The sequence below is a fragment of the Mugil cephalus genome, chromosome 3, assembly GCF_022458985.1.
Source record: "Mugil cephalus isolate CIBA_MC_2020 chromosome 3, CIBA_Mcephalus_1.1, whole genome shotgun sequence".
NCBI lineage: Eukaryota > Metazoa > Chordata > Actinopteri > Mugiliformes > Mugilidae > Mugil > Mugil cephalus.
The window spans coordinates 18,611,232-18,637,527 of NC_061772.1; the positions used below are offsets into that span (position 1 = coordinate 18,611,232).

General features: G+C 43.6%; 1 protein-coding gene across 10 annotated transcripts in view; it reads left to right on the forward strand.

Moving 5' to 3' along the window:
* Positions 1–26,296, forward strand: part of nav2a (neuron navigator 2a) — a 192,271-nt gene that overhangs the window by 91,092 nt on the left and 74,883 nt on the right. For 2 of the 10 annotated variants that reach the window (XM_047579872.1, XM_047579870.1), the window contains exon 1: positions 18,275–18,666. The exons of 1 other annotated variant lie outside the window; for it this stretch is intronic. In XM_047579872.1, the coding sequence (XP_047435828.1) occupies positions 18,619–18,666 (48 nt within the window). In that variant the 5' untranslated portion in view covers positions 18,275–18,618. Of the gene's footprint in view, positions 1–8,564; positions 9,462–18,249; positions 18,667–26,296 lie in introns of those variants that run through there. 7 more of the 10 variants (XM_047579867.1, XM_047579862.1, XM_047579865.1 and 4 more) reach the window with 7 other exon arrangements.

A 26,296-nucleotide genomic window follows, 5' to 3' on the forward strand; every position in this document is an offset into this window, starting at 1 on the left:
ACTGATTATGGCAAAATGTCTTGCAAATATATTATTGGATAAAAATTAAGTCGTGACACTTTACATCCATCTTCAGCGTCAGTGTGATGTCATGTGGCCTGCCTTTAAGCTTGAAGTTTCCTAATTAGTATTATTTACATGAACAGTATTTCCACCTGCCAGAATCAACCACAATATTAAAACCACTGACAGAAGAAGGGAATAATATTGATCATCTTGTGGCAATTTTTGGACCTGGAATTCATGTAGGTGTTACTTAGACCACCTTCCTAGACCAGGTCAGACCAAATTCCCTAGATCCCAAACTGACCACCTATCTGTGGGCTGCACTGGAACGAGCCTGATCCACAGAGGTCCCTCCCCTCAAAGGCCCCCCCACTAACATCATCCTCTTGACAGACACATGGACACCCTCAGAAGTGTCTTCTGTAGGACATCAAATTTTCCCGAAGTCTAACAGAAGAAATAAATGTTCCCCAAATTGTATTGAATTTGTTCAAATTGGTGCAACACACATGCTCAGAGTGGATTTACTTACTTACTACTAATAGTTATATAATTATTAGCAGCTAATATTGATTATAGAAGGTGTCGTGACTTGAATCTAACTTACCATCATGTGGGCACCTCTAAAGAAAACCTAAAAATCCAATTTTAAGTATGTCCTTTCACTGACCTTTCTGAATTGTAGTGATTTATCAAACGGGGACAGGTACAGAATTGGCTTTCCATCTATCATCCATTCCCCCGCCCCGACGATCTACATCTCCATTTCTGTTCTTTTCCCTTCTTCTCTTCCTGTTTCTCAAAGCCATATCTGCTGGCATCTGTCTCCCTTTTATGTCTCATTTCATCACTGAAGGGGGAAAAAAATGCTGTGTTTTTGTGTCACAGCAGTTGGGGGGTAATTGCTATTTAAGCCCGGGGCAAACATTGCACCAGCTGCTTTATTGCACCCCCGTTACGTGGTGTGATTTTGTAATGTCACCGATATTGATTATACCACCAAGAAACGCTGTCTAATGTAGCTAGATGTCATGTAAATGCTTGTGCGGGGGCTGGTGTTTGTGATATTTAGGTCTTCTCAGCAGGACTTTTTCCGAACATTGGAGCCATTAAAAAAGGAGGTCAGATCCGCTAATATTGACTCACAAGCAGTAAATATATCATTTTGAACGTTTTCTTACATTGGAAAGCTTTGAGGCTCTAATTTATGCTCTCAGACATTAGTTGTCCCTTTCTTCCCCCTCATCCATTCATAAAATATTCACCACTGTCTCCTTTGTTGAGTTAAGGCGACTAAAGCACGAGTTAATGTTTGAAAATGGTCCCATCATATTGAGGATTCCTAGCATGGAGTAGCTCTTGTGTAATTAATTTGTGTTGCAAAAAAACATGTTCTGTGTAACGTGTCCTCATGTAATTTCACCTTTAGCTAATAGGCGTTTAATGAGGTGTTAAGGTCCTGATTAGAGGTGGTTAATTATACAGTCTCGGATAAAAAGTCAGCGAGGAGAAGAATGGTTACATTCGTGCACTTTTTGTTCATGCTCTGTGTAAAGTAGGTCTTCAGATCACATGGCTGTGTGCACACACACACACAAACCTGGAGCTGTGACCGTGATGACTGCTCCCTGGTTTCCTAATCTGTCACCCCAGTTTACTGCAGGGAGACTGTTGTTTGGGTGCTGCTGTCTCCTCTGCCCCGCTTTTACCCTCTGTCTGGGTGTGTGTGTGTCTGAGTGTGCACTTACTGCACGAGTGTCTTATGAGTTTGCTCTTCCGTCTTCGCTTTGCCTTTACCCAACCTATGTTGTTTTTTGGGGGGATTAAATCTGCGTGTTTGTTTTTCTACTTGTGTTTTTGTGAAGACCAGTTTGTAGTTTTTGACAGTAATATAAGTTCATTTTAGCCTGATGTATTAGGTTACATCCATGAAGCTGACGATCCTGTCTCTTAGGTGTAAGAGATTATTTAAGTGATGATGCTCAGAATTATGTAAGATATGCCTTTATTCATCCAATGGTGGGGAAATTCTCAAATGTATGTGTGTAAAAGGATCTGGATGCAATTTTACCTTTAAAAACACTGATTTGCTTATTAATTGGAATGAGTTATTGGTGATATCAGTCAGGGATTGGCCTTAATCAGTCTCAATGGCGATGTTGGGTGCTGAAATGATTCCATTTAGAGATTTTAATTGTGGATGCTAAATTAAATAATGTCTTACATGTGTTTACATGCCCTAAACAATCAGTAGCTATAGACATGTACAAAGTGAAGAAGAAGCTTTTTATTGAACTTTATTGACAAAACTGATTTGCTGCCCACATTGATTATTGCTTCTTTGTTTGAACATCTCACTACCTCCATGTTTCTGTCCCTTTTGGAAACACGTCACACCTGATGTTTACTCCACGTGGGGCAAACATGTGCTGACCACGCCTCTCTGTCTCGTTGAAGGTTCCTTCTGATCAGGTCAAGTCGGTTCTGATTGATGTGGTTACATGAGACATTTTTATTCAGATTATTAGTGACATAGTAGTGTGCATGTAAAGATGGCCAGTGACAGTCACACTCTGAAACTTCACTGCAAAACAAAGGTAATTTGTTGATGAATTCACTCTCTTGTCACAGAATAAATTCTGACTGTCTTTCTGACCTTTTTTCTATTCCTAGATTGACAGCTGTCAAAGAAAATGGTTGATGTGGTTGAACTCTAGTGTTACCATCCAAGAAAATCTGGATGGGTTTTAAACCCAGTTCTCCAGTGGGTTAAGGAATTTGCTTAAACATTTTGGGTCAGCTCACTTTTTATTCCAAATAAATGTTTAGATAATCTGACCAAACGACTGCATCAGTTTACAATTAGTTTTATTGTGGGATTTATTGTTTTTCTTGCCACAACGTAATTCATCTTAGCAATGCTGCAAGGTTCCCATGTAATCATGGCCAAAGCATCAACAAAATACAACCTTTGTGCAGGGGTCTTGAACATTTTTCAGGCGAAGGACCCCCCCAAAGTGCTATTTATAAATATGCGTGGCTGATAGTAGCGAGCAGCTTCTCTTCTGCTAATACTGCAGCATGTGTCTGGGATTTCACCTGGGGACTAAATAGGCTCTCTGCCAATTTCGGGGAGTCTGACAGTGTCGGTGTGTAATATGCGGCCTTGTGATTGGCTCAGCATCAATAGGGCCGGGTCCTACAGGAGGCTTAGATTGACAGATGTCGTCTAGTGTGGCGCTCTGTGTGAAACGGTCCTTTACCAAAATAGGTTGAATTCATGTTAATGTGTACAGCATTTAAAGAAATTAAAATTTATGGGAGAAAATTAATATATATATATATATATATATATATATATATATATATATATATATATATTATATATATATATATACATATATACATATATATATATATATATATATATATATATATATATATATGAAAAAAAAGATTTTGCGACCCCCATGCAGTACCTCCACGGACTCCCTAGGGGTCGCGAACCCCTTGTTGAAGGCCTATGCAATAGACCATGCGACACGTTGAGATGGGTGTGTGTGTCTTTCTGAATACACAGAGCTCAGCTCAGACCTGTGACATGTGACAGGAAAGTGACAGGAAACCCCCCCTCCCCTCCCTCCTGCCACCCACTGGCCCATTTAGATCACACATGCACACATACACACTCCACACACGGACACATGCACACACGTGCCACAGCTGGAGCAGGGCAAGGGCACAGACACACTCAGCAGGATTCAAACTGACGTACTCACTCTCCTGTTTCCTCTCTGTCCTGTCAGTTGTTTCTCTTTATGGCGTTTTCTCCTCATCTATTTTAGTCACATTTCATGTTTAATAAGCAAACCAGGCTTCTTTGTCCTCCTCCTCCTCCACCTCCTCCAGGCTGGTTCAGCCCAACCTCTCGAGCCAATTTGTGAGAAATGTGTACAGTAATGTGTGTACAGTTTGTTATTTTTGTGTGTGTGCGTTTGGCCTGACACTGTGCGTTGTGTTTAAGCACCATCACTTGAGCCATGCCAGAGCTCTGCTGGGCTTCGTGGACTCAGCCCCTCCTCCCCTGCGATCCGGCCTTACAGCAGTGTCACTGTTCATTATCGTAAATAACTGTGTTTGTGTGTGTGTGTGGGTCAAGTTGTAGATCCTTTGCCGTCACGGTGGAAATGTCAGGCCGTTGCTCCAGTTAGCGCGGCACTTGTCAGCGGGCGCCCACTTGTTCTGCTCTGCTAACTTGGCTAATGAAAACAATCAGCAAAGGAATTGTGTGCAGTGTGTTTGTGTGTCAAGTGTGTGCTGATTCGCTTAATTTACGACGCATAAATATTGAAATGTTCTGAGAGTTGTTTGGATGACGACTATGGGAGGCTGTCGACACGCTGTTTGAATTCATACCTTTTAATTTCATGCTCATATTGACCATTTATATTCTGGCCTTCATCTTACTTTCCTTTCACTCACACATAGTAGGTTTATATTTCACAGGCATCTATATTTCTATTATATTTTTTTTAACAAAGTATCTGTAGCGCCACCTGTAGGTGCTGTTTAATAAAAAATAAAGCTCAAACCTCATTATGTGAATGCGGTCCATTAGCTTTTATAATGTAGTCATATAAGAATTTGGCCAGGAATCCTAAAAGCTATGCCATCAAGAAAAGGAAAACTCTGGAATTTAGATTTGAAGGTGGCGTGGTAAAAGTGTCATTAGGCAGATCAGAGCAAAGTCTATAGATTAACTCTAAACCTCAGAGTAGAAAAACATGCTTTTCTGCCTAATAAGCCAAAAAAAATGAAGTGCAGAATAGTTCATAAATGACTGCATGAGCCCTGGCTGCCAGTTAGGTCTGTGCGAATGCGCCAGCAATTTGCCATCATATCTCAACGTTATTTATAGCCATATGGGGCGTAAGGGTTCAGTAAACCTTTTTCACATAAAATAACGCTGCCGTTGTGAAAGGATGAATAATTAGAGACCATCCACCAATTTTTGGACGTGGCATTCATGTGGATGGTATTAAGACATGTACCACCCACCTAAACCAGACCAGGCACCCCCACCCCATAGCAACAACACAAAAACTTGGGAGACGTTGCAATTTTCCTGATTGTTTCAGATAGTCTGCACATATTCAATATGTAACTATGAGTTTAAATGAAAACAAAAAGTGTGATTGGGCCCAGCGCAGATTGGGTCCTTGAAAACAGGCAGTGTTGCCTCAGCTAGACAACAAAAGAAAAAAACATTTAAAAAGTTAAAAGACACGTCTAACTACAGTTAAAATTTGTAGCAGCATAGCTGCATTCTCAGATATTGTCGATTTAACACACCGCCTCCGGAGTCCATTCTGTACAATCTCTGTTGACATTAATCTTTCACCACAGCTACAGAGCTCACAGCAAACACCCGTCATCTACACCACATGAATGTTTATTATTTGAAGAAGCGATACAGTATAAACATACAGGAGAGCGCAGCAGTGGGCGTCCTAGTTGTTACTGTCAATACTGCCCAATTAGTGCCAAACGGTCTCTATTATTAGGCCGTGCTGGACTGTCATAAGGTATCTTCAAAGGTTCCACGTGTAAATCACATATGACATTATTTTTCCTACTCTCTGAAGTGCTGTGTTGTGATCTACGAGGGTCTGGGACATGTTTAGCATCACAGTGGACACTTGGAAAATAATTCATGTTTCCCTTGTTATGCTACGCACGCTTTTTTTTTTTTTTTTTTTTTCCATTTCCCAAATGAGACATGTGAGGCAACCGGGGTGGAGTTAATGTATTTTCCTATATGTTTCAAAGAATTCTGGTGTGTTTTGAGTCAGAGAGGCCTCCTGAGTCTTCAATCATCACCAGTTACAACACAGCCTGCAGTTGACAGGGTGCGATGTCTTCATGATCATGAGGTGAATCATGCACCTGGTCTCAGCTTTTACTGTGTATTTGCCCTGTAGTTTCAGAGTGCGCTGTGCAGCATTTTGCAACACTGAATTAAACCGTGCTAAAATGTTTGAAAGAAAACATGCAATACACTGGTTGCATTCTTCGGCCAGATCAATAAAAAAAGTGCTGTTGAAGCATTCAGTGTGGACAAATAAAATGAAACCCAAGCAAACTGAACTCGGTAAGAAGCATTTAAAGGCCTTGGAACACCAGGCTGCTGTCTAGGTCAGCTGTTTGCCGGGTTGGAGTCTAAAACCCCTGATTTCAACTAGTCGGTGGCTCAACAAACATCTCCTGGGCCAAATCAAATTGTAACAGTGATATTTTTACTCTGTATCAGTTGAAATACATCATGAATTAAGTATTCTGAAATTATTCCAATATCCATGACTACTGCCACCTGTTGGGACAAAGAGTAACGCTTTGCAGAGGCTGCAAAGGTTGTGGTGTGTTCAAGTGCAACTTTTTCACGTAAACGTCATAGTCGGCCTTCTTCTTCTTCTTTCTTTAGAGTTTCCATATTAACACAGAAGAGGAACTGTATCAGGCTAAAGACGAAAAAATGTAGTCCACTTAATGATGAGCACGTTGGGTTGGTCAGTTATAAGAACTTTTGTCCATAATGCATCCAGTGTGGGCAGATGAACTGAAAGGCATTATCAGTGGAGGACCAATATGCAAATGTATGAAACCCAGTGAAGTCAGTAAGAAACATTTAAGACCAACGAAATAAAAATCATTACTGTTTATGCACGGGAAGATGAAGTGGTCATGCATATTTGAAATTCAATCATATTTGGACTTGCAACCAACCTTTCTCTCTGTACACACATACGCACTCTCACTAAATTACTTAATCACTAAATCTTAATCAGATATTAGTATTTGCATAATTTCATATTATTGTAACAGGATTAGGATTAACATACTAAACACATCCTCTGTTGGATTAAATCTTGCTCTTTGTTAAGAGTATGTGTGCATGTCTGTGTGTGTGTGTGTGTGTGTCTCGTGCTGCTGTACATCCTACTGCTAAGATGAATTGAGATAAAACACGACAACTCACACTGAGCTACAGCTGTGTCTCTAATTCAAGTGCACAGGCATTTCAGAGTAACTGACTTGCTCGGACCGTGGGTTCTCACTGTGATGTGGAGGTTTAAGTTGGTCGGTCTGTTAATGGACTGAAATGTTGAATAGATTTTTTTTTTTTTTCTGTTTACTACATTGTGGTGAAAGATACCATACAAATATAGTCTATTACCAAACAGAAAATTGAGTAAAATGCAATGACGGCTAGTGGATGGATTGGCCATTAAAGCTGATAAATGCACACAAAGTTCTGTTGTTTCTTTGGGTAGTTACTCATCCCTGCATCATCAGACTTCTGTTCATACTTTTTACGTCCCTGTTTTTCAGCTTGGCCAAATGAAGTAAATGATTATCATATTCTCTATGCATAAAGTACGTTTAGTTCACATCTGTCTGACAATCTTGAGATTTATTTTGGGGGTCTACTCTTAACGAATCATTAGTTGAGTCCAAATCACCATGTCTTAAATTAACTGGTGATGGATGAGAAGAGGGGAAAATGCAAATCCTCCTCTCCAATTTTCTCTTTTCTTCCTTAAGTTCAGCAGCAGGATTTGAGTCCACGCCTCGGCAGCTTGGCTAAGCCTGCTGGGAGTCGGGCTGATCTGACACTGGTTCACTAATTGGTCGCCTTCATATTTAAAAAGGGGCGGCTTAATGGAGCCAGAAGAGGAAAGGAATACAGAAAGTCTGTCCCACATTCCATGGAAAACCGTCAAATGCAAATGTCATCGTGGTGTTAGAGGACGTATCAGAGTATTAACGAAACCATTAGGATACCTCTGTGAAAGTCAATGCAAATAGTTTTGCTATTGGATCCCCTTAATATTGAATTATTTAACTTGGTCAGGGAGAAAACTGACCTCCTGATAGCTACATTAAAGTCCTATGTTCTCAGTACTGAGTCAATGTTGTTCCTCTCAGGAACATGAATGTACGCACAAAGTTTTGTAGATATTCCAACAACTGGATTAAATGGAGGCTGTATTATCTCCATAGGGTTTGCACAGATGGGAAATTGTTTCTTAAATTATGTGTCATTAAACAAAATGAATCTTAAAGTAGGTTAATGTGATTCGATACATGCCAGGGATATTACCTTGTTTAATGTGGGCCACATGAATACTGGAAGACTCCTTTCAAGACAATGACACTTATTGCTCAGGGGATCCATGGAAAGTCCTTCTGCAGCAAATAAAATTACCACGCAAAACCAGCAAATCAGATCTGTGAGATAAAATAGCCTTCCCAATTGAGCCCTTCTCTATGAAAATAAATTCAAACGTGCACAGAGCGAGGGGGAGGCAGACCGGAGGGACATACTGAGTAAATGTGTTGAGCCTTTCTCCACATATGTCAGTCCTGATCTAAGCCACACCTGCTGCTAACCTCGACTTACCAGAGAGAGAGAGAGAGAGAGAGGGAGAGCGAGGGAGAGGCAGCAGAGTGGAGTGCAGTGTGTTTCTGGCTGCGCAGTCACAGGCTGAGCAGTCACTGAAGCGAACGGTCGATGTGTCGCTGCTGCCTTTTGTTTTCTCTCTCCATCTCTCAGTTTGCGCTCCCTTCTCTCCTCTCCTTGGTCTTTCCTCCTGTCGTCCTGAAGCGATGGTGTAATTAACAGGGCTCGGTGGGAGAGGACCGCTCTGTCTCCTGTAGGATCCTTTGGCCAATCGCTGACTCTCACCCAGTGCTGGAAATACATGGAAGGGAACACTCGCTCTGCCACCAGGGAACTGGGGATTCCTCCTGTGTGTGTGAAGTGGGATTTTTGACTTTCATTCTTGTACGTTGCAGAGAGAACTTCCATCCTGCTGCATTTTCTTTAAAGAAAAAACTCTGAGGAGGTTTTTATGACATGACAAGCTGAAACTGACTTGTACCTGGAAACAGGTGGGGTAGGTGGGTTTTAAACCCCCCTCCGCTGCATGTTGAGAAGCTCAGCTCACTCCCCTCCTGCTGAGATCCAGACAGAGCTGCCAAGATCTGGACTGTCACAAATTGCTCACATTACCTGGATCAAGGGCCAGATCAGGAGCAAACTCGATGTGTGTGTTTCTTCGTTCTGGTTAAACCTTCAGACGTTGTGGAGCTGAGTCAGTGTTGCTGACTCGCAGGATTTCCCTCTCACTGTGAAAGTGAGGGGAGCGTGCACTCACTGGGTGGCCCGGGAGAAGATGCCAGCCATCCTGGTGGCCTCAAAGATGAAGTCGGGACTCCCCAAACCCAAGCCGGTGCACAGTGCGCTGCCCATCCCACAGAACCCCAGCAGACCTTCAGCTCTAGCTCTGCCTACAGCGCCCCTAAAGACCCACGTCCCCTCTCTGGGCCAGCAGGCGGGCTCAAGACCCTCAAGAAGCAGCACACCAGAGTCAGAGGCAGGCGGGAACACAAAGGTCAGGATGTGGCTCCCACCTGCTGAGCGGTATCCCACTGTGCTCAAAGTCCATTCAAATCTGTCTTATCTTATTTGGTGTAGATCTGCGCTTAAAATTTTAGAACTCTTCAACCTAGTATTGGCTTCGTTTATGTTGGATTATAGTGTAAATGTTGTTTCAGGGACTTGAAATGAAATTATAAATTGTCAACCTATTGTTCTCTGTAAGTCTAGATATAATTCCACTTTTGCTTTCTTTTGTTCTGTGTTTACGTTATGATAACCGAGCCAGTTCCAGTGAGTTCCTGGAAGGAGAAGGAGCAAGCTGTGTCTCTGTTGTCCAGGATGGCAGCATAGCAGGATATCAGGGTGGCTGTTTTGCTGTGTTTGTGAAATATTGGCTGCGCTTAGCAACCCCACGCAAAGGGCTGCAACGGCAAGAGGGATCGCTCTAACACCATGTAAGGCAGTGAGCGAAGGGAGGTGTCTGTGTGTGTGTGTGTGTGTGTGAAGCCAGTGTGTGTGTGTGTGTGTGTGTGTTTGTGTGTGTTTGAGCGTCTTGGCCAGCCAGCAAGTGCATGCTTTGCCAGCCCGTCTTTAGTGTAACCGTGACTCTCGGAGCCACTGAGGCATCCAGCGCGCCGTTATTCAGGAGATCTGAATCGGGTTTGAAGATGATCGCGTGAGGGGAAAAGATTTGCGGGGCCAGCGCCAACGGACGCGGCACGAGTTCGCTGCCGGTGTCGTTTGTTTAGTGGCTAATCATGTTTTCTCGCTGACCTACTTTCCATGACTTTCTCTCTCTCCTCTCTGTCCTCCTTTCCCTCCTTCTCTTCGTCCCCGTGGTGCTGATGAAGCAGACGTCTTTACCCTCATCTGGGTTAACCCCTGACCTCCCTGCGCGGTAGCAGCCTTGTGAATATTGCCTTCAAATCAGACTGTGTGTGTAACAGAGAAAGTGCTCATTTGTGTGTATGTATTATAATTTTTTTTACACACGGGGATTGCGTAGTTATTCATGTTTAGTAGATATCGCTGTATTACAGTGAAGGAGCGTTCCTAGATTAGTTTTATTGTCCTCATTTCTGCACAGTTTCGATTGGGCTTCACCCCAGAGACTGACTGAACTGGAGGAGAAGCTGTGAGGCAGAATAGCTGGTCCCCTCCACATGCAGGTCCAACCCTCAGTGGAGTTCCTCCACAGACTGCATCAGTCCTCAGTGTGAATCCAATCTGCTCCGAGGGCAGACTGAGATGAGACATGGGTCTCAGGAGACACGGAGGCTGCCTCGTGTTTCGTGTTCAACTTATGGGACCTAACACCCGAACAATCACTTGCATTGTTTTGTGCCGTGGTTTGCACTTTTGGATTCATTTCTCTTCCTCATTCTGACCATTTTCAAAACGACTTCACGTCCAGATATTTCATGAAGCTACAGTTCAGTAGGAAGAATTGCCAGTGAGTCATTTTGCGGAGTAAAAAGCTTAAAACAGTAGTACGGGCAGAAATACAGCATTTCATTAAGAGGTGGAGGAATGGACTTTAGCGCCCACAGTAGCAGCAAATAGATTCCCATCCAGATTAGTCACAAGAGTGGGTTGACGTTTGAGTCATTTCACAAGCAGAAAAACTTGCTCGTACTGTCTCTGTCCTTATTTTTTTTTAACCTTTGAGAGATCCAGACCTGTTTCTTTGAGAGAATCCAGGTCACGTGTATGTGAGTCATGGCGCTTTTTCTATAGGTTGCAGTAAACGTTGGGATTGACTGTCTAAAGCCGAAGTACAATATAAAAAAAAAGTGTGTTCGCATTAAAATGCTTTGAACATAAACAAGTACTGACGGGGCAGGTCAGGTCAGCAGTTCTCGATCTGAGGGATTAGGTAAGTCAAGGTAGAGTGTAGCTGCTGCTCCTCCCAAACACCCAGCTGGATGGCCCAGTTGGCACTAAACACGCAAACATGTTGTGTACACCTGTAACAAAGAGTTAATCCATTATGCAGCGACAGCAGCGGGAGGCGCAGGGTGGCATTCAGACCAGGGACAGCACCGTATGTCGAACTGTACGTGTGTGTGTGTGTGTGTGTGTGTGTGTCTGTGTGTGTCTGACACAATATGCTGAATCTGATGTGAAGGTGGTAGTCTGGAAATGTGTGAATGGTATTTAAAGCCACTTGCTCTGTGTGCGTCTGTTTGCGTTTGGTGTGTGTTTGTGCTTCTTATGACATTAAATGAAATGACAAACGTTCTGACCTTTAACCTTTTACCACACTCGCATCACTGCAGAGCCATGCACACACACATACTCTGCTTCCCTCTAGTGGCTGAAATTTCTCCTGCACCTGTTTCATTCACAATCAAATGAGCGCGTGCGTGGCCGTGCGTGTGCATACAAGTCATTCAAGGCTACCGTCGTTGCGACTCCATTCATTATTAACGCCTCCGGTTTATCCTCGACCTCCTTCTCTTTCTCGCTGTTTTCTTTCCCCATTGCTCGCTCTCACTCTTTTCATTTTTCTGCTTCTCTCCCAGCTTATGTATCCTGCAAATGTTCATTGTCGCCAGCTCATTAATTCTTTGCTGCAGCTTTGAAAGAGAAAAGGTTCAAATCCAGATCCTCTGAAAGCCACGTTCACGGCGAGAGACCCTGAAAAATAAATGCTGAAGCACACTTAGACTTTTATAAGCCACCTAAAACACGCACACACACACATATATATGCCATGAACGCACACAAAGTCACATATTCATTCACACATGACTACACAGCTGCACAGGGGGAGCAGAGGGATTTGTTCATGTGCCAGTGTGATAAGGAGCTACTATCTTAATAAGTATCTTTCCAGATAAAGGTTCAGTGCAGACTTTGTATAAAATCCGGCTTTATTATTAATTTCAATCATCTCATCCTGCTTTAAAACTGAATCCTGATCGCGTAAAAACATACTGGGACTGATGAAGATGTTCACCGTCTACCTTAGCTAATATTTATCTGCAGTTTAACCAGACCTCCCATCCAGTAATGAAGAGCTTGTCCGGGATATTAAATAATCTCCATGATGAATGCATCAACGAGGCGGAGCTTCATTAATTCCCCCGTTCCCAAAGATGTGTAATTGCCCGAGATTCTGATTTCCCTAATTTGAATTATTTAAATAGGGTGTAATTTAATTCCAGGAACTGGTTTGACCGTGAACGTTCGTATGCAGGGATATGTGTGAACTGATTTTATTATTACAGGCTCGAAGCTAATTAAATGACCCTTTATGGCAAACTATTAAATCGATGGCAATGGAGGGGTAGAATTAAGATTTAGAATAAGATATGAAGGGGAATGGCGATACATTTTGGTCACGTTCATTTCTTAATTTCAATTTCCCTTTAAAATATTGAATGCATGCAAATATTAAGCCTTAAACAAAAACAGTTGGCAGTCACTTTGATGAATAATTCGTCTTTAAGGCTTTGACGCACCGAGCCAACGGCTGCCTGGTGTCTCCTCTGTCTCCACTGTTTTATTACTCATTGTAATAAAAAAGACGTTTTCTGGGCCTTTCTAATGAATACTTGAATTTTCCTGACAAATATATGAGGAAAATTATTGGTAATGACGATAATCTTCAGTTGTGACCCCGTCCAAATGTTATGAGGATTTTCAAACTGGATCGATAATAGAGGCGTTCAATATCAGCATCTCCAGTCTGTAAATGTCAACATCAGCCTTTAAAACCCATCTCACTTGACCCCTAGAAGAGATCTCTCGTGCCTCTCGTGCCTCCCTTCCTCCACACCATCCTGTGAGAGGAAATAATGACCTTTTTTATGGCTATTACAACCAGCCTGAGTCTTCTGAAATCTCGGCCCAGCAGGTGAGAGTGAATGGCGAAGTACCGTTGTGCTGCATTGGATTGCTAATGCGCTCCTGCCCGCCCAGAGAGGGACAGATTGGGTGGGGGATTCTGTGAGTGACTATATTGCTTCTTTTTTTTTTTTTTTTATTACCATGACAAAGGCCCACACGTGCACATATGTCTCTTCAGGAGGTGCTGCAAGTTAAAGCCAGATTTAATGGATGTTTTAGTGATCCATTGTTGGAGGGTCGATTGTTCGGAAGGAATAACCGAGGTTTTAACAGACTGCAGGAGTTCACATAAAGAGCAGAGGGACAGGGATGTGTCCTGTTAGGTCTGGTGAGTGATTCTCTGGTCCTGTTGTCATGCAAAAACCTAAAATCCAAAATGTATGCTTTGTCAAGCTGAAATTGAGGCTGTTTTTTTTTTCTGACGGCTGACACTTTTAAGATAAGAGCCTGTCACCCGAACGCGACCGCATGTGTTACTATCGTCGTCAGGCAGGAGGGAGCCCATGTTTCTGTCGATAAGAATGACAACACACCTGTGTGTCCTCTCTTAGAGAACGCAGAGGAGCTTGTCCTGCACAATCATCAAGCCGAGATGCTGCAGCCTTCACATACGGGCAGAGTGTGGTCAGATGGTGAGATACAGTAGCAACAGACCTGAAGACTTTGGTTTTTATCTGATGAAGAGGCTGCTTCTCCCTCCGGCGGCACCTTTTCAGTATGAAGTGGCACAGAACACAGACTGGTGTTTCCTGGAAGGTTTTCATAGCCTCTCAACAAACATCCAGGTCAACTCCAGGGAGACTTCATAGTACCGTATACAGTGTGTATTTTAGTTTGAAAACAGATGAAATACTGGGATTTTGTGATGGTTTTATGGACTGGAGACTGAGATTACTTTCTAAGTATATATATGTATATATATATACATTTTTATTGCATTAAAACCCAACTCTTATCACTTAGAGCTAGCAATTTTATGCGTTTAAACTATTAATGAACACACAATATAGATTTGAGAAACCAGGCTTTCTTTTAAAAGAAAATAATTAAGAGAAACATTTCCAGCTTTTTTAAGGGTAAATGTGATCATATGGCACTTGGCTCTGCTTCTAATGACCTCATCTTTGCCTAATGCGTCTCGATCAGATTCCACTTCCTGTGCGGTCGTCCCCTCTCCTTCCTGTGTGAGGTCATGACTGAGGACATAACCATATTAATTAGGTCCGGGCATCTGCTTCTCCTGAGTCAACATCCTTCCATTGATCTCCCTCCAAGGTGCCCTCCTCACTTTGGTTTCTTTCCCTCTCCGCTTTCCTTGCGTTAGTTGTGACAGGGAGCCCGTTGGGTGCAGACACAGGCGCGTCATTACGAGCGGCGCCCCCCGGGGGAGCAGCGCTGCAGAGGCGGTTAGGCTAACGCAATCGGCTTCATCTGTGTCTGGGAGCAGAAGGCAGCTTGGAAAACGGAGAGGCCAGGAGGTGGAGGTCAACCGGGCTGAAGTCACCCTCCCCAGAGGACCGTGTCCGAGGTCACGCGGGGTAGAGACACTGGCTGGATAACTCTATGACCTCCACGGAGCCAGCAGACAGGCAGCGACTTGTGCTTTAAAGTGTGCACTAAAATAGAAAGAATGAATTTTTGTAGCTCAAACCTGTGGCTTAAACTGCACTGGGATTTTGATGTAGAGCAGATTAATATATGAAGCTCTAATAAAACACCTCACACTGTATTTAACTGTGCTTCCAGCTGGTTGATTCTCAGCTCGAGAGTTTGATGTGATTGTTGAGTCTAAATAGGCATGAAAACCGCTATGAAATATTGCTCGGCTTTCTGCGAGCGCTGTCTGGTGGTGAAAAGATGACAGAGTGGGGTTTTTTTTTTTTTTTTTTTTCACTGCATCTCTCCATTCAGTTCTCGTCTCCTGCAGCTTCAGGGAGTTTCGCAAGCTGTTCCATTCCCCTGGTTTCAACCTGGGTGGAATCACAATGAGCGTGTCTGTACGTATCCGTGTCTGTTGTTCTGCAGTTCTGTACTCACTCGTTCGACACAGAGCAAACTCTGAGCTTCCCTGAAATGAATGCTGAATCCAAAAATGGGGCTGTAAATGTGCAATTCAAGAGGATTTTTTCCCCCCTGTATACAACAGGTCTCTGAACTCCACGCATGACATTTTGCATACGAGTCAAAATCCAATCTTGTCATCTTATTACATTGAAAAGTTTTGAATATGTTTTTTTTTCATTCAGGTACAGATGTATTTGTCATGTGCAGGGTTAACACAGGATAACAGTGCAATGAAATATTGTGGACAAGACAACTGGTCAGCTCAGCCATAAGCAAATAAAGCTGTGACATGTTCCTCCTTTACTGTATTTATGGTTATGGTAACCTTTTCCAAACTGTGATAGAGCTCACTGCTGTGTGTTTCCTCACTATGGCCTCACTAAGGTGGCCTCAGCTGGTAGACGGGCCCAGATGGCATCTATGGATTCACACTGTTCTCATCAGTCTTATAATTGGAGACCAGACGGGTTTAATGACTCTGCTCTTTACGGAACAAACTGCATCTAGAGTTGAAGAGTATGTTGAGTGCAAGATAGCACTCGGTTTAAGTGTCATCAATCCAGAATCTAAATTACTAATGCTTGTCAATAATCATTAACAGCTTTGTAGACAGAGTTCCTCCGTCTGTGTGAGTGGGGAACTACCACCAACAAACGGTGCATGTGCTTCAGTCGCCGAAGTTTTCCATTTTAAACATTCTCCTCTATGTCAGTATGGGTGCAACATGATGCGTATGAATGCAAAAATACAATGATAAAAAGACAACTAATGCCAGTCAACCTTCCATTAACTCCAGCGGCTTTTGTCTGTGTCTCTCTATCCACAGCAAGTCCATATGTCTCTCAACCCCCCCACCTTCATTCCGAACAGAGCAGCCAGGCAGCAGGTTCATCCCACCCCTTAGCCCTAACATTACCCCAATCTTCCTCCCCAGCTTTGAGAACATCCGAGGTGGGGGTCCCTCAAAACAAAGGCCCCTCCACGGTGAGGTTATCCCCCCATTGTCCCCGGCACACTGAGGTTTATCTGGGACTGTGAAAGGAACCATACCCAGCCCATTCACCGTGGCTGCACTTAATGAGCTTGTTGAAGGCCTGCACTAAAACTGTTAAACACAGGCGTTAAATGCTGACATATTCTCTGCTTGTAGAGTCAGAATGTCATTAAATCAATGCTGGTTAGGAGGAAAGGGTTGTTTCGGGTGGTGTGGTGTGGTGCGGCGGTCTGGGTAGATGGGCTTCCTTTTGTGGTGGGCGTGTTTGCTCAGAGCCTGTTGAAATACAGTCAAGAGAATGTAACATATGTATGGTAGTGTTTAGAATTTGATCAATTAGAGTGCGTTGATATCTTTGAAAGTTTTGGTGATTGTTGTTGTCACAGACAACAATCGTGCCAAGGAAGTGAAAAAAGTAATAGATGCAGAACCTACACCATTTTTCACACAAGCGGCCTACGTCACGTGCACAGGAACCACTATGATTTCATTGTCCCTGTCTTGAATTTATTTCGGTACTACAAACAGTGGTGGATGGAATCGATGTTGTAGTTACTTCTGGACAACGCTTAATTTTACCGAAGTCACTACTTGTGACTGTGTCCCTGCAACGCGTTTTTAAGGAGGCGGACATGAGGTCTTTGCACACTACAGCTTAGATCCAGTACAGAACTAGAAATCTGCCTTTATATTTAAGGACAGCCACTGTCAGTCAGTTGTTGTAGGTTTCATTGTCCTCCTCTCTGGATACCCTGCTGATGAGTGTCTTAATGTGAGTTTTTGGTATCATCCCTGACCAGACATCCAGACTTGCACTCTTTACTTAACACATATACACATTTACAAGGAAAGGTGTGATGCTTGTGATGCAGCAAAAACTGTCCCAGCAGGAGAATTCAGAAATTCACATGTATTTGAACACACCAATTTGGCATTTGCGATGAATTTCAATCAATCTCTTTTCTTTCCATTCCAAATAAACTGAAAACGTAGACGATAAAAAGACATGAAAGGTCTCCTATAGGTTGCACCTCTACGGGGCATATTTAATCAAGAGAACCCAACCTGTCAGTTACACTATCACTTTACTTCACACAGTTTGCACGGTTTCTATATTATTGTTGTCTCATAAAGCTTAAAGCATTTTTTTTTGTGCAGCCTGCTGGAAGCGATCAGGCATCCCCCTACTGTGGGAACTTTCTGTAAATCTTGGGCCTTTCCCAAAATTCAAATTCGGCTTGTAATTTGTGGTCGGTGGTGGGGTGTGTGTGCACAGGGGGTTGGAACACGCTCAAACGGAGGGCATCCTGTAGCGCTGCGGACTCCGTTACACACATGCACACACACTCACACTCACACGTACATAAATGCTTAGGTTATGAACCCTCGGTACACATGAAAATAAATACACAGCTGCTGCAGTGTGTTGTGGGTGACGGCTGATCAGAGACCGGACTGCTCCGTCTAAGGCCGGGGGAAAATAAAACTTGGCTTTTTTTAACAGACAGCAGAGGAGCTGGTTAAAGAAATAATAAATAGAAAAGCAATGGTTAGCGTTGAGTTTTGTGTGGTTTGGCCCTCCGAGCTCTGCACTTCCCACTTTTTCGTCTCACCACTGCTATCGACGGTGCACCGATCGTCCCTTCTTTTTGTCCCTTTTTCCACACTTTTTTTTTTTTTGTCATGGATGAGGTCAACTGTCGGGGGAGGGGCGGCGGTAAGGTTAAGAGGTCTGTCCTTTTTGCTTTCTTTCTCCTCCCATATGACCAATGGTCCACTGAAGAGCAATAGCACAATGTGTTGCCGTGGGCAAGGGAGGAGGGGGCCGATTCACTTCTCCTCCTTCTTCTGGTGCGTTTGGTTTGGCTGCCTCTCAGAGCGGCAGCACAGGCCGCGGAGCTTCTCTTGCCTTTTACCTCCTGCGTTTATTTTTCCCTCCTCCGTGTCCCAGAGTGGGTGGAGAGAAGCTGGAGGGACTGAGCTCCCCCTCAGGCATACAGAGACCTGCTGTGGCTCAAGCAAGCGGCAGCAGCAGCAGCAGCAGCTCTACCTTTCCACAGTGAACCTACAGGGTGCACTCGTAAGGGCTTGCTTCTCAAACCTGCAACCGCCTCTCTGGATTCTTGTTTTCTTGTTTGCGGATTCTTGTGATGCGCCCGGACCTGGTACTGATGGCTTATGTTTGGGCCCGGCTTCGCCACCAGCGCTCCTCAATGTGTGGCAGGTGTCTCTGAGGAAGGACGCTGCAAGAGGCAACATGACTTTGTTGTACCGCTGGGAGCAGAAGAATTTCACTATGAAACTGGTAGGTCCAGCACTACAGGACCATCGTAAAAGTCACACACCAGCAGGGGTGGTTAGAAAATTGTGCATTAGTGATCTCATCTGTGCAGACAATAACGTATGAACTCACAGCACTATAGGCTTCCTTCATTGAAAGGTCTTTAATCAATATGTTGTACACGTACTTTATGATGTTCTTTATTTCCTGAAGCTATAGCTTGGAGTTTATGCATTATTGAAAATGCTTACAGAAATGCTTACACCTGCTGTTGCGTTGAACTGCGAGTACTCAATGACTGAGTTGCACTTGTTCTAGAAAGAAACTGCTGAAGGCATCCATCACGGTTTTACCCTCACCTGGTACGAGCTTCACTTTGATGCCTACAATGAGAGTTACAACACAGGCTTGGCAAGGACTTCAACCAGAATCTTCCAGCACATCTGTGCATGTGTGTGTGCGTCTGCCCTCCTTTCAAGCATTTACAAGAAAATGACAGTCTTTCAGTCTGCTTTGTTACACACGGTTTGGAGTGCGATGCCACAGAGATGGTTAATATTCAGCAGTATCTGGACTACTGAGATAAAGTGCACAGAAGGTCAGGTGCCGATAGGTCGTGTGGTGCAAACAAATGAGAAAGAAATGTCCTTTGTGACAGCTGATGGATTTGATAAAAGGAGTGAGCTGCAGATTTAATAAAACTCATTTTGTGTAATGAGCACCCAGTCGAGTTTACACATAACACAGACGGTCGGAGCCCACTTTCTCTCTCGAGTTTTTTTTTTTTTCCCCCTGTATTTCTCTGCGTCTCTCTGTTTCTTTCAGCCCCATGCCCCTTATCTGGATCTCCCGTGAGCCCGGAGAGGAAGGGGAGATGGAAGCAGAGGAGGTTATTGCCAGAGCCTAGAGATGAGCCGATAAGAAGGCTAGCTTAATTACACACCGCTAACCTACTCACAACATGGCTGACAGGAGCCCAGTGGCCTCTGGAGTCAGCTTGAATTCACATGTGCGGTTGAAAAGGAGAGACGGCAGTTGGCACACACACTTGAGCGTGCTCACACAATTTCAGAAATGAAAATGACCTTCCTTTTTATTATGAAGTCGATGTCCATAATCCTCTCAGTTCAAGCGCGGGTCTATTGATTATTTGACTGTCTTGGTTTTTAGGTCAACGTATGACCCATGCAACATAAATTGCTTGATTCATGTGTCTAATATCGGTCAGAAGCATTCCTGCAATACACGGGGCAGATAAAAGAATGAGCAGTCACGTGGCTTTATTTATTTACATTTATACTTGTTGTTTTTTTGTGTGTGAAGCTGTTGTATGTACGTAGCCTTCACAGATTCTCACACTCGAAAGCTGCAGCATGCATTCAACTCCTCGTTTGTTTTTTGTAGTTATTCTTTTAATAAATGTATTTACTGGAAGTGTTTCTGGTTTGGAATGTGCCATAGCAACCGTGGTACAACATCGGTTTTTGAAATATGTTTGGCCTTATTTAATCCAAGAGGACTGTAGTAGTGTCCAGGATATGCATGGCTTCTAAGGAACAGTTTACCCTTGTGTAGAGCATTTTAAAGCAAAATAAAGTATTTTCAAACCCCCAAGAGTTAACCCAGAGAATCCGAGAATTGTTGAAATCTGGAGCTCAGACCCTAATAAGATGCATTGATTGTAAAGTTCACTGTATCTACTGATTTTTAAAGACCAAGAGGCATGAGAACTTTCTCTGCAGGGAAATCAGTTTTATCGCTACACACGGCTTGTTTGCTGATACAGTTCTTCTAACAAGATAAGTCCCCTTTAATAACACTTGCTGTGCTGCAGTGTGCTCATGTGCATCAGGCTGCACATCTCAGGATTTGTGCTGATAAGATGCTGCATGACAGACACCGCTGTGCCCTTTCAGCTCCGCAGTAACCAAACCAATTTGAATTTAAAGATCTAGTACACTGTTATTATTATTATTATTAACTACTATATTCTCATATTGTAGTGGAAGTTCCCAATAAGTGAACAACACCCCATGAAAAGTAACCTTTCTGGTTGTTAACAGGTGTTTCTGTCCAACCGTGTTTCGAGTCACTTTATGCAACACATGTGCAGATGCCCGCACATGCTCAGTCTGGGTGTTGGCTTCCTCATCTGTGACTCTGTTTCCCATGCTCTTAACTGTGGAGCTCCGGCCAAACCGTTTTGTCTACCATGTGCCTGGTATGGCCTCCATGCCTCACATAACCACATGTCTTTCATGTGCCAAACGGAGAGCAAGCAGAGACATGAGAGCTTATTTAGAGCTGGCCTGCTTCAGCTTTCTGCGGGCTGAAGCCACTTGAGAGGCCTGTGTGAGTACACTGGGGTCGGTAAGGGGGTGGGATGGAGCGTCGCTGCCAAGGGCCCCCGCAGACCGAGAGCCATCCCTTGGTGTATGCTGCTGATGGCAAAGGAGAAGAAGCAGGCCCAGTTTTAGCGGTTGAGGAGAGAGTGGGGAGAAGGCAGATGTTTGTTGGTTTGGATTATGGCACAAGGGGCAACTCATGTGCCCTTGATGACGGGAGAACACCCAAAGGCCCTGTCCCACAGCAGGAACATAACTTGTTGTAATGTGTAGAAATTGGGTCCGCTTGCGTGTTGGACAAGTTCTGCAGTTGGACCCGAGGTGACACTAAACACAGGTCATTTCATGGTTTGTCAGTTGTGCTGCAACAGTGACACGTCTGGCAAGCGTGATGTCAATGCCGTCAAATTAAAGAAGAACCAGAGCGCAAGGAGGCAACAGAAAACTTTAACACAGTTCAACGCATTTAATGTTCTGTTTTTCTTTTTTTTACTATAAATCTTCCAGGAAATCCCTCCGTTTCTCTACAGTTTTGCTGTGGTTTTAAAAACAACAACCGTTTTACCGAGCTACCGCAAACTGCCCAAGCACTGAAAATATCAGTGTTAGAGCACAGGGCATATGCAGCAGCTGGCAGGGCTGACTGTAGTCTTCTGTTGTGATATCATACAGACCAGGGACACTGGTTCCTCAGAGGCCATCTGTCTGCGTCTGCTAGTCACTGAGAGCTCTGCAGACGATGCTTACCTTGGCCTAGCGTTGACGCGCTTAAGCTGAGGGAGATTCGTGCATTAACAGATAGCGTGTTGGTTGACCCTGCATGTTTGCTACAACACGGTGTTTGATGCAAAAGAGATTATCGCCCATCACACCTAAGTACGATCCCCTCCCCTCTAGGCATCCTTCCTTTAGATTATTGTTTGAGCAAAGCCATCAGTCCATCCATCATTCTCCCAGCAGCCATCTGCTAGCCGGCCCAGCCTGGGTCAGAGGGGATGTGTCGCCACATGTCACCCTCAGCCTGCAGCAGCACGCAGGATGCTGAGTCCTTATCAGTGAGACAGTAATATATGGTTTCTTAGGTGATTGCTTACTTCTCCCAGTTGCCGTTAAGATTGATGAAGGTCAGCAAGAGAAAGGCCCTAGACAATGCCTACGTGCCTCAATAACTTTCCTCTGCTATAAATAAATTCTTTGTAGTGCATCTTCTGCAGCAGGGTTTATGCTAAAGGACTAACAGCAGCACAACATTATTGTACATTTCCAGCTGTTACACACATTCTTTTGACGCCGCCGCTTAGAGCTACCAATAAGCATCCATCAGCACCATGCTCGAGCTTTAAGTATCCAAGGCCGGTATGTGTGCGTGCTGCTCCAGTGCCACCCCAAGGTGTAAAAATATGTCGGTGTGTGTATGTACCAGGATGGCGCTGGTGTCAGCAAATGCCTTCACCGGTTATAGTTGAATCACCTGATGATGGCTGGATTTAAAAAGTAGTACTACCCGCCACCTGACACCTGAGACCTCCCATGTTTCATGCTTGTCAGTGTTTGTGTATGTGTGTGTGTGGGCGCCTGGAGTAATGTACAGCACCAGGTGTGCGGGAAGTGTTCTGTCAGTCAGCGTTGTCGCATTTAGGAAAGGAACAGTGTGAGGTAGAAGACTGTCTCATAGCACTCATCTGTTGTTGTGAGTCTACAGAGGAAAGGATTAAACTGTCAATTCATAGATCGCTCTGTTTCTACTTCAGGATGTTGATGCATCGTCGCGAAACAGGAGGAGGAAGTAGCATCGACAACGATCATGTTGCAACATGTGTTACAACCTGTTTTTTTTTTTTTATGACGGATTTTTAAAACTGCTTGAAAATACAGTACCCGAGAGTAGACGTTCCATTTCTGTTTTTTATGTTTCTGGTGTTTAACTAAAGTCATAGAAGAAGAGGGAACTGAGTCAGTGTGTCTGACTCAGACAGAGTGAATGACACCCAGAGTGAGAGAGGTTAAAACAGTGTTAAGCTTCACTATGAAGCAGTCCGGCAGGGAGAGATATGAGAGAAGTACACGTAAAGAGGAGCAAAGCATGTCCTGTTACTACAGACTGCGCTGTTGCAGAGATGTGAAGGCGGATAAGACGGTCATCTGACAGCTTGATTAACTTTTCGACACTGCACACTGTGCACCTTTCCAGTAGTTTAGGGATTTCCTTTTTGCTTTTTCTGTGCCTCATTAGTTGTCTTTATTAAGGCGAAAGTCCCACATGGCGGGGTACGGCAGCCTCCGGGTGCCGGCCAGGAGCTACAGCCGCTACTCCTGCGCAAACTACAAAGTGGTAAGAAACCAGGGGGAGAATTAAAGGGTAAATGGAGTTTCAGAGATCACTATAAGGGTGTCATGCATGCATTTTATCTTTCCACTTTACCTTACCTTTTCTGTCTTAATGAATAAGAATATCTATGAAGTTGTTTAATTTTCTTTTGCATTTACCTCAGACAAACCGAGAGGACCTGGGATAAAGAAAGGTTTAAGAGGAAAAGGTCAGCTCGAAATAGATATGTCAAGGGCAGACTCAGATCTCCAGGAGGAGCAAGGAATTATTATAGAAGCTCTTGACTGAAGCAGGTACTCTGAGTGGTTTTAATGAAGGGATAAAAGTTTACTGGTACCACATAAACCTCCTGAATATGGCCATTGGAAGGTGCCTTCATCTTAGTTGGCTTGGGGTTTGACGTTCAAAGGTAGGTTTTTGCTTTGAAAAGTTCAAAAAAAGCACTGTTATCAGAGCATGTCTTTTGTAGAGTCAGCACACAGTGCCATTACCTGAATTATAACGAGAGCTATTTAAGTCCTGGCTCCCTATGAAAGCTTCTTGTGAGAGATAGCACTTTATAGCAGCTTTGGTCCTGCTGCGTTCTCTTTATAGTTCTTGTTCGTGTTGGCAGATTAGTTCATAATGGCGTGTTAAACTCTGTGCTTTTTGCTTACTGAACCCAGAAAGCAATAAGGCTAATCATCCTGAAGTTATCTACGTAATTGTTGCAGCTCAGTCAACACATGTGAGTGCCGTGCACCAGCGGACGGACTCGAGGTGTTGTGTCTTAACGTCATGCGAAAATGTGAAAAATACTCGAACTTCAATGGAAAGACTAAATGGTCCTCAACTAATTGAGAAAATTAAGTTAGGAAAGGGTTCCAAAAAATCCACTACACCACTTCATCATCATCGTCAAGCTGAAAATATAATATAATATAATATACACAACGTGCCTTGCAAACATTAACACGTAATATAAGTGATATTTCTTACATAAATAAGGAGCTTAAGTTATTATGTGACTATTTCAGACTAAGCGGACAAATTATGTAGTTTTTTTCTTCAAAATGTGTGACCACATTTTAATCGTGAAAATATTAAAACTGTGTTTTTGTTAAGAGTTTTGTAGGTTTACGGGAATATAATTTAATTGAATCCATATGCACTGTTTGTGCTTTCCCCCATGCTTTGCATCTATGTATGCTGTATGATTTTTTTTGTCATGTTTTATAGGTGCATATGCACATAAACTGTTATCAAAGTAGCATTGCCGTACATAAGCATCTAGTCTACTTGTTTGAAAGCCATCAGACAGGGACTCCCAGACATCCAAGAATCACAGAAAACTTGCTATTATAAAATACTGACGCTACCTACGTCTCGTTGTTTTGAAGTCGGCAGAGCTTCTCCTTCGAGATGCTTCTGTGAATCACAAGGCCTAAGTCAAAGCAGAAGTAGCCATAATTGGGGATGAACATTACAATGTGCTGATGTACTCCTGCAGATCACTGTATTAGTTATTAGTAAACAACTACTAGTTATTTGCTCGAAGTGACTACTTTGGTAGGATTTGCATTGGAATCTGTTGTATTTGTTGTTACATGAGAAGATCTGGAATTCATGCCTCAAATCCATCCTGCAAGAAAACAATGAGGGGTTTTTGGATAAAAGACTTAAGAAGATTTACTGTATTCCAGAGCTACAAATATAAAATCAGTTCACCAGTGACATTGTTGCTGAGCAAACAGATAAGTGTCAGTGGAAACAACACACGCTCATGTCTACAGGAAGCGCGTAAGCACATCAGCTGATCTCCTCCGGCTGTGAGATCTGCCGCTGACATGATGTGACATTTGTTAAACTTATTCTGCTGCGCTAACGTCTTCAGAGAGTCTTCTTCAAATCAAGGGCACTGTCTCTGTGTGATGCCCTGGCTGCCCTCTCCGTCTATATAACCGGGCTGACCGAGCGCTGTGGGGAAGGCCTGTGTGCGTCATGACCTTCTGTAGGCATCGCACACCAGCCCCGGTGACTCAGCCAGCGAGAGGCGGCAGGGATGCTGGATGTGAGGCAGATTAGTGTGTTTGTGCGAGGAGGAAAAAAAAAGATGCAGCTGTCTGAGGGAGTGACTCATTTCAGCTTGTCACAGGCTCGGAGGAGCTGACTGTGTGTCATTTCTAAAGGCTTCAATTGAACATTATTATGTGAACATGCACAAAAGGCCCGGGCTTGTGAACTGACAAAGCATGGAGGGTTGTTTACAGGATCTTGACTAAATGTCAAGATGTCTATTTACGCAGAGCTGGCCAACTGTGTCTGCTCAGTTAGAGGGAATGGGGTGCACTTCCAATCCACTGTCCTGAATAAAATCAGTAGAAAGTTTCTAGTTTAAGTGGCTCACAATGAAGATCTTTTTCACCTAAGTGACATATTTCCAAAGCAGGATGTCAATAGTCTCGATTGACCAAATATGACCGACTGGGAAAATGTCAGTGAGTCAGCATTATGTTGCTTTCTCTGGTGACGGGAATGTCCCCGAACCCTGTACCAATTTAGAGCCACTAAAAAGCCCCCGATCCCTTGAGGAGTGGGAGTTTTGGGGAATGGTGGGATTTTCCCTCTGAGGAAATGTGTCTATACATCTGCACCCTCATACTGTTAAGAATCCCTGACACTCATAGTGTTGACATAGATATGAGTGTAGCGGAGGGTAAGATGTGTACGGTAATAAGATTTACATAAATGTATCTGAACAGTGTCATGATGTTTAGAGACACACACACCGATTTGCCACAAGATTAAATTGTTACTTAGACATGTACCACCCACCGAGACCAGACCAGGTGCCCCCAGCCCATAGCAATGACACTCCATGATGGCAGCAGCCATCCCCAGCAGGATACAGCCTGACACAGATACACACAAAAACAGTTTAGGACCGACTCAAAAAAAAAACAAACAAAAAAAAAAAAAAACAGGAAATACAGCACAAGGT